Here is an 8002-nt window from a genome sequence, read left to right on the forward strand (position 1 = left end):
CCCACACCCTGCCCCGGCCCGCTGTCAGACTCCCTGCCCTGCGGCCTGGCAAAGGTAGTAAGTGAACGTGGACACAACCTGGCAGCCCGGCAGTTTCGGCGTAGGCTACTTACTCTAACTGAAAAATGTGAAAGGTGCTGAACGTCAGAGGACGTCGCAGTACCTGTCAATTAGGCTGTAGCACTTAAGAGGAATAAATAAGATATAACCTAGAACAGATAACAGATCATCCTTTAATGTTATATTCCTGCTTTTCTGTCCTTTCGAAAATATTTCGGTCGACATACCTAGCAATAAATTTTAGTTTAGTGGCGTAAACCATAATTTTTCTTGTTATGTGCATTTCAATGCGCATTGAAGCGCGTTTAATGCGGTGGCGCTTCTAGGGAATGTAGTTAAATGCGATTTAATGCGGCACTGAGCATAGAAATGCGTATAAAAGGATAGGCGTAAAAGGCATGGGGCCGCATGGGGCCTGTCCAGATAGCGACGGCCATAGCACCTAAGCGCACCGTGGTAATACTGCATTAAACGCGTTTCAATGCGCACAGAAATGCACATAAAAGGTGACACTTTGGTGATGCATTAAATGCACGTAATGTGTACTAAATGCGCATTAAATGCTGCAATGTGTACTAAATGCGCATTAAATGCTTCAATGTGCTTAAAAGCGTCACCAACGTGTCACCATTTATGTGGATTTCTACGCGATTGAAGCGCATTTAAAACGTTTGGCGGTTTGGGCGCTACTGTGGTAGGTCGTACGCCGAAGGCTACAAATGGGACCTCGCTTGAGGCTACAGCTAGAGGTTATAGCCTCAAGCGAGGTCCCATTTGGGCAATATGAACTGAGAGGGGAAAAGGAAAAAACCCCTTGAAGTTCAAGGATTGAAACTCGGAGTCTTAAACAGCGCTGAAAAGGCACCTTAATATTGATGAGAAATATTACTCTGATTTTTGAGCAGGTTTTGGCGCTTGTTCGGCTTTTCAGAGTGACGTCAGTGGCCCTTGTCAGCCTGATCATCCCCCCCACCTGCCCCAGCTACTTTACATCCCTCTACGTCACGTCATCGTCTTCCAACACATCAACAAGTGCACCAAGAACTCTATTGAAAAAATTAGACAGATGTTTGATTTGAATCGAATGCCTTTTTAATCCCGTGCCATGAAATTTTATCCTGGTAAAGTTTACAACAAATTAAATTTGAGTAATAGTTCTAAGAAGGTGATTGATTTACCAAAAAAAAATGACTCATATTGAGTTAAATACTTTAACGCCTGATGGTATTGAATACCTTGAAGTTCAAGAATGTGAGTTCATTCCTTCGTTAGAAATTAACATCAGATGATTTTTATTTTTTAAATGTTTTTTGGTTGTGTTTTTGAAGTCTTTCACAGAAAAGGTGCTAGTTCCAAAAACTTTGAATTAAAAATTGTTGCCATACATGAAGTTACTAACCCAAAGCTCTTCAAACGCTTCCAAATCAATCAAGCACGTTATAAAAATATACATGGGCATGTTCAACTTCTCAGGTTGTTTCATGGAACAAAAAGAGTAAATATACCTTCAATTTTGAAAGATAACTTAGAAGTTTGCCGACATGGTCTGAACTGCGGTATGTTGTTTCTCAATTTATATTATTCTGCAAATGTTGTTCCATCAAACCCCAGTTCTAACCATATTTTTTCTGAATTTGCAGGAGACAGGTTTGGTCCAGGTGTATCCTTTTCAGCCATCCCATATTATTCCAGTCACTACTGTGATAAGTTTGAACAAGTTAAGCAAATGCTGTTGTGTTGGGTACTTGTATCCAATATAATTGAGATTCCAGAGAACATGCCATTCGATGAACCCCCCTTTATTCCTGGTCACTATCCTCTTCAATATGATACTACAGCAAAAAACAAAGAAACTATGGATGTGATTGTTAAGTTTAGAGATCACACTTTTTATCCAGCTTATGTCATAGACTTTCAAAAAGTGCCTCGAGGCCACATTGCAAAGCCATTGACATTCGACTATATGAAAAGTGCTTTATTTCTATATCCTGAAATTAATCTGTACCCAAGTTTTTCAATAACCAAGCTAAGTATTAGTGACCCTGATTACAGAGACATTTCCCGATGTGAGTTTCTTTTTAAATGCCAATAACTCATTGCAGGTGTTATATTAACTTTCTTTATTGTATTTTTGAAGTGTTTCACAGAAGAGGTGCTACAAATCTTTCTGAAACCTTAGAGTTAAAAATTGTAGCCATATATGAGGTCACTAACCACAGGCTCCACAAACGCTTCGAAATCAATCGATCACTATATAGAAATAAATATGGGAGTGTTATGGAACATGATCTTTTTCATGGAACAAAAAGAAAGAATGTGGTATCAATTTTAAAAAATAACTTGCAAGTTAGAAGTCTAGAAACTGGTATGTTTTTTTGTTTGTTTTTTTTCAATTTTGTAAGGAGTTCTACTCTGCAAATTGTGCCTAAACTTTTAAAGCTATTTAGATCTAACATATTTGTTGGAAATTGCAGGTCTAGGTGTATCCTTTTCACGCAGACCATATATTTCCAGTCTGTTCTGTGATGAGCTTGAAACCGTAAAGCAAATGCTGTTGTGCAACGTACTTGTATCCAATATAATTACGGTTCAGCGGGACTGCTTATTTGATCCACCTCCCTTTATTGAAGGTGGCTATCCTCTTCGATATGATACTACGGCCCATAAATCCACATTAGTCAAATTTGAAGATCACACTTTTTACCCAGAGTATGTCATAAGCTTTAGGGAGGTAAGACGTCGCCATAACCATCCCATAATGCCATTGGAAGCAAGCCACCACTTTCAGAGACCACAAGAACAAACTTTCTATGAATCAGCGCCATCAGTGCTAGAAACTATTTGTGCTTTAGCGCTAATAATATTTATAATTGTATTTACAATTTTGGTAATTGTGCAGATGAGGTCCCCCTCCTGAAAGTGGCCGTAATTGGTATTTTTGGATTGTTTGAGGTCCAGGTTGCACAATTACCACCATTTTTATTACTATCATATTAAGATTCTTAATTTTTCTCTGGTTATCAGCTTATCATCAGTAATCAATATTTAACCGTAGGAAGATAATTTTCAAGCAGAGCCCTATCAAGTGAATTTTCAGAGATTAAAATTTTTTACAAGCTACTCGTTTTCTGATTCTTATAATTCACGTTTGACCTCATAGCAACCCTTACAGTTACAGCCACACAGCCACACGAAAGAGTTGGTATATTGATGGTTCAGTCAAGGTTCAGTGCTCCACAACACTAATGTTAATGCAAGCTCTGATTAATTTTGAAAAGAATTAAAACGATATTATTCTGCGGAAGGCGTTCACAACCCTCCTTGATAATTCATACTATACCAATTCCATCACTAGCCCGATCGCAACCTAAACTCGTGAACTAACGCCCATATGAGGAACATGAATCGGTCTTAATATCAATCTCACCTGTTCGTCTCAAATGGGGTATTCCCACCAAGAATTGGGTCTTCGCGCTTACTCCTGCTCGGGTGCCGGTTCGGACCCGTTGGGCGGTTGGGCGATCTTCGTGAGTGGCGAGCGCGATAATCCATGACGTCATGACCCTCCCAATTTCCCCGTAAGTCGAACCCTGTTTATACTCCTTTGTGGTGGCTACACTGCTTGTGGAGCATGCGCAGAGAGGGCGGGCGCGGGGGAGCCCCGCGCGGGCCGGGTATCCAAGCAGAAGCAGGGAATAGTGCGTTTTACGTCCTGCTTCTTGGTTGGCAAGCGCGACTCGGAGGTCAACATTTTTTCTAGTCGTGGCAACGCGTCCCTCAGCATTCCATTCCATTTTGTGAAGAAGTGGTGTTTCTGTTTAAGTGATCTGTCCCCTGTGTTTGTGAGCTGTTGTGAGTCGTGATAGCCGCTAGCAAGCAAGCTGACAGCTGACGCAACGCTGGTGAAAATGGAGAAGGCGATCACCGCATTTCTGATTCGGCGTGGTCAGATTCTGGACATGTTTTGGCTTTTTTGGGCGCTCTTGCGACATCTGGCAGAGATGTTGTTCGGGTGCAGGGCGCCAGTTGGTGCGGGTGGTGCACAACGGATTGTGCCACTGAGCGTCAATTACCACTTCACCAGAAAGTGCAACTACAAGTGCGGCTTCTGCTTCCACACCGCCCTCACGTCCTTCTTCATGCCCTTGGAGCAGGCCAAGCAGGGCCTCAGTCTGCTCAAGGACAAAGGTGAGCACTGACAACAGAGTTCAGGTAGATTAGAGCAGCTTTATACTTTACGACGAGTCACCCAGTACATCACTTCTTGAGCGACAGTGTATCGATATCGCTTGAAAAATCATTACTCAATAATTTGTCTCGCGCAAATGCATAGATTTTGGCGGCACAAGCAAGAGATTGTCTTAACAAGGGCCTTAAGCCTATTTATTGTGGGATCAGATTTATTGTGCCATGGCAACGAGGGGCGGCCAGGCCAGCGAGTGCACCGTGCATTTTGATAAACAGTGGCTGGTGGTACAAGTCCACGTCGCCTCGCGTTACAGGAGTTACCGGGTGGTGTAGGGTGTCTTCTCCCGCGCAAGCGCATTCCTTTCGGCCAGCCGTCCCCTTTCTCCTTCTACTCCCCTCCCCCGCGCACCCAGGAGGGCGTCCCCACGGCCACGTCACAGCATAGGAAGCGCATTTGGACGGCTGGGACGCCCCGGCCCGGCTAGGCCCCGGCGCGGCGGCCCATGCGCACCCAACTGTATGCGGACCAAGTCAGTGTGTTGGACGGCATCCTTGGGATGTCGGAAGGCCGTCACCCGTCGCAGGTGTCTTCAAAACGACACCAGGGAGGACTGCGCGATCCCCCGACGCCGGGCGTGGAGAGGGGGTGAGGGGGCGGGCAATAACCCCCTCTCCTCCTAGGCACCGCTCTCCTAGCTGCGCCACCCTGTGGTACACGTCCACGTCACCCCTACAGCCAGCGCCTGCGGGGGGATCATAGCTCCGCTGTTCCGACAGTTTGTTGCGTTCGCATCGAGAGGGCGGTGATATTGGGGTAGGGTCTGCTCGAGACAAGGAGGGATGAGGTTGGGGGGAGGCTGGTGGTGAGGGAAGGTCAATCGGGTAGAGCCCCCCGCCCCCACCCACAACCTTTCAACCCCCCCCCCTTTTACCCTCCGGCCCCTGGGCGTAGCAGGCCGGCCGCGCCGCCGCGCCACCGGTGCGGTGTAGCGCCCGGGGTGGTAGGCAGCCGAGCGTGCAGCGCCGCCAGCCGGGCAGCCGCAGCACCCGCGAGGCGTGAGCTCGGGCGCGAGCCACCCGTCACCCGTCCCGCAGCGGGGCTATGCGGAGGTGGTGCTACAACTGAGTCCTATAACTGGAAGAGATCCTACTCCCAGTAGAGGACCGTCCTGCCTGTGAGGCCACAGAGAACACAATGTCATGGAAATGATGGCGACGCAGGGCAACAAAATGACCAGATCTTGACATTCGCGGGCTCATTTTGACGAAATTTTGTTTGGGGGGCCTTCCCTATCCCTCGCCCCATCCCCCTCACTTGACTTGACTAACCACGAGGCCTCTTTTGGCCCAAGGTTCATGATCCGACCGGAGCCATTCATATAGCTAGGCCCTTCCACCGGGGCACGATGCCGAGCACACATGCTGATCCCGGCTTCCAGTTGCAAACCCAGCGTCCTCAGCGATGGCACTAGGATTCCGACTTCAGGAGTATTCGCGAAAACTACTACAATGCACTCTCGTTCGCTCGCTCACCTGACAAATCAGTTACCGGCCGGCCAGCTCGCCTGGCTCGCCCTCCCGGCCAAAACGTGGGGTATAGCGGTTTGGTATACCGGTGTAATGCCATTTTCGTTCCAATATTCAGCCTAAACTACCACTCCGATGAGCATGCGTCTGGCGGAAGTACAATCTATAAACTTTCCTCTACTTCCCAGTTTTTCAGTTTTTGAAATTGTCCCAACGGGAAGGCTGCCAGAGCTCGGCAAAGCAAGCTGTGCAAAATTGTCAGAAAAATGCAAACTTTTGGTCCAAATATAGGCCTATTGGGGTACAATCTTGTGGATGTTTTCAAATGGGAAAGTAGATCTGAAAAAGTACTACAAGACGCAAAAAACCGCAAGTCTGTAGCACACATAGTTTTATCGCAATATTGGAACGAAATTAATATTACCAGCATAGGGAGGCGCAGAGGCGAAATTGTCTCCCGCGTAACCTTAAAGTCCCCGAACAAAGGCGGGGGCAGGGCACCCCTCGCGTTCGTCCCTCAGGGAGGCTCAGGGTGCAGGGGCCCTGGGAGAGATGTAAGATGTATACAGGTCCTACCGTTACGCTGGCTCATCTGGGACCGCCTCGCCGCTGCTGCTGCTGCTGCCGCAGCTGCTCGGTCTAACTTGCGCTGCTTCGCCTCCTGACGCGCTGTCTCGTAGGGGTCGGGCTGGTCTTCGATCCCGCGGGCGGTGGCTCGCCACTCGTCTCTCGATGCTACGCTGCCTCCTTCCAGTAGGCGATGTTGAGGGAGCGGGCGTCTTGGGCGACTTGGTCGAAGAGACGTTTGCGTGGTGAGCCTCGGGGCCGCGAGCGTGGAGGATGCGGGGTGGGGTCCAGCATGGCGCAGGCAGCGCAGGTCGCTGGGGGCGCAGAGCCGCGGGCCGCGTGAGCAGCGTATTGCAGGCGGGACTTCTTTGCTTTGTTGATGATGGGCACCACCTTGGTGACCCGCCTGCACTCTTCATTGCTACGCCACACGTACCTGTCCCGCTCTTCGTCGTGCACTGGCCCGACCGCGCGCCGCAGGGCGTTGTTCATTGTCATTGTCCACGACTCTGCGCCGTAGAGGATGACCATCCCCCCCCACCACCCAACCGATAGACGTTGCTCTATTGGCTCGCACGTCTTAAGACATCTCCCATTCATGTTTTAAAAATAAACGATTTCGAAAGGATTGGTGACGACGGTTGAGGGCACTCTAAAATTCGCAGGACGGTTGTGGTTTTGGCTTTTTATTTGCAAAGTTGGCACCTCCTGCGTTAGACTTGGTAGGTCTGTCGCGGGTCTGTCGTCTCGTCTGGTGCTAGCTTGTTTTTGTTTACCCCGGCGACAGGAGTCCAGTAGCCTCTTGCTATCCCAAGTATTTCTGTAATTTCACTTGATACTTGTCATCATGACACCCGCCATCGTGCCAGCAATCAAATATTACTGTTTCCTTAGCGCTATACGCAGCATTCGTGGTCGCCCGTTTAGTCAGTCGCAACAAAGTAAGTTATCATTGAACAGTGCGGAAACATAACCTTCTGCTGTAGCCAAACGTCCACTATGTTTTTATTCTTTCTCTCGTTTTTTGCAGGGATTATCAAGCGACTTATCGCCTATAATTTATTGAAACGGTGCAGCAGGCAACGTGCAAACGCACACCGCCTGCAAGAAAGAGCTCCAAATGGAAGTGGCGCAACTTCAAGTAGACTGAACCGTCAGGATGTACAGTACCCACCACGCCCTACTGCCCCTGCCCCTCCCCCTGCCCCTGTACGTGACAATCTTGAGGTGGTTCTCCTTCAACATCTTCTTTCGGAGGTTGAGTCACATAATGATTCTTGTGACGAATTTTACTATTTTGGTCTGTTTATTGCTGCAACACTCCGTAAAATGCCACACCAAATTGCATGTAGAGCAATGTTACGAATTCAGCAGATCCTCAATGAAGCACTAAATAATATGGATGATGGCAATTATGCTGGTGAGGCTGTATAGTTTGTGATTTTAAGAAACTAGAGAGTAAAAAAAACTGTAGGACTACTTATATTTAGGGCATTGTATCCACCAATACTTCTAATGTAATTTTATTCAAAGAAGATAACCATGTTGAGCTTGAAGTGCATTTCAGAGCTTCTGCAACAATATCTGAAACTGGTTGTAGTTGAAGTGCATAATACAGCGTAGGTTTGATAAGTCTCACCCAACATATCTCTGTAATATT

General features: G+C 47.5%; 2 protein-coding genes across 3 annotated transcripts; both read left to right on the forward strand.

The window, feature by feature from the left end:
* Positions 1-982: 982 nt before the first annotated feature.
* LOC113201855 (uncharacterized) lies at positions 983-3183 on the forward strand. 2 transcript variants are annotated; one of them, XM_052271804.1, is made up of 5 exons: positions 983-1311; positions 1534-1616; positions 1701-2126; positions 2198-2425; positions 2535-3183. In XM_052271804.1, coding segments are annotated over exons 1-5 (1182 nt in total). In that variant the 5' UTR covers positions 983-1309; the 3' UTR covers positions 2978-3183. The 2 variants fall into 2 exon arrangements, with proteins under 2 accessions (XP_052127764.1, XP_026271597.1); XM_026415812.2 differs by having other exon boundaries at positions 984-1311; positions 1389-1616.
* Positions 3184-6946: 3763 nt separating this feature from the next.
* Positions 6947-8002, forward strand: LOC113201853 (uncharacterized). The gene is made up of 2 exons (XM_026415810.2): positions 6947-7283; positions 7373-8002. The coding sequence occupies exons 1-2, from the start codon at positions 7190-7192 to the stop codon at positions 7774-7776; spliced, it is 498 nt and encodes a 165-aa protein (XP_026271595.1). The 5' UTR covers positions 6947-7189; the 3' UTR covers positions 7777-8002.

This window comes from Frankliniella occidentalis, unplaced genomic scaffold (assembly GCF_000697945.3).
Source record: "Frankliniella occidentalis isolate FOCC.00 unplaced genomic scaffold, Focc_3.1 Scaffold174, whole genome shotgun sequence".
In the NCBI taxonomy this organism is placed as follows: Eukaryota; Metazoa; Arthropoda; class Insecta; order Thysanoptera; family Thripidae; genus Frankliniella; species Frankliniella occidentalis.

Coding starts and splice junctions, on each gene's coding strand:
- LOC113201855 (XM_026415812.2), top strand. CDS start 1,248: ATGACTCATATTGAGTTAAATACTTTAACGCCTGATGGTATTGAATAC. Junction 1,617..1,700: donor CCGACATGGTCTGAACTGCG/GTATGTTGTTTC, acceptor CTGAATTTGCAG/GAGACAGGTTTGGTCCAGGT. Junction 2,426..2,534: donor AGTTAGAAGTCTAGAAACTG/GTATGTTTTTTT, acceptor TGGAAATTGCAG/GTCTAGGTGTATCCTTTTCA.
- LOC113201853 (XM_026415810.2), top strand. CDS start 7,190: ATGACACCCGCCATCGTGCCAGCAATCAAATATTACTGTTTCCTTAGC. Junction 7,284..7,372: donor GTTTAGTCAGTCGCAACAAA/GTAAGTTATCAT, acceptor CGTTTTTTGCAG/GGATTATCAAGCGACTTATC.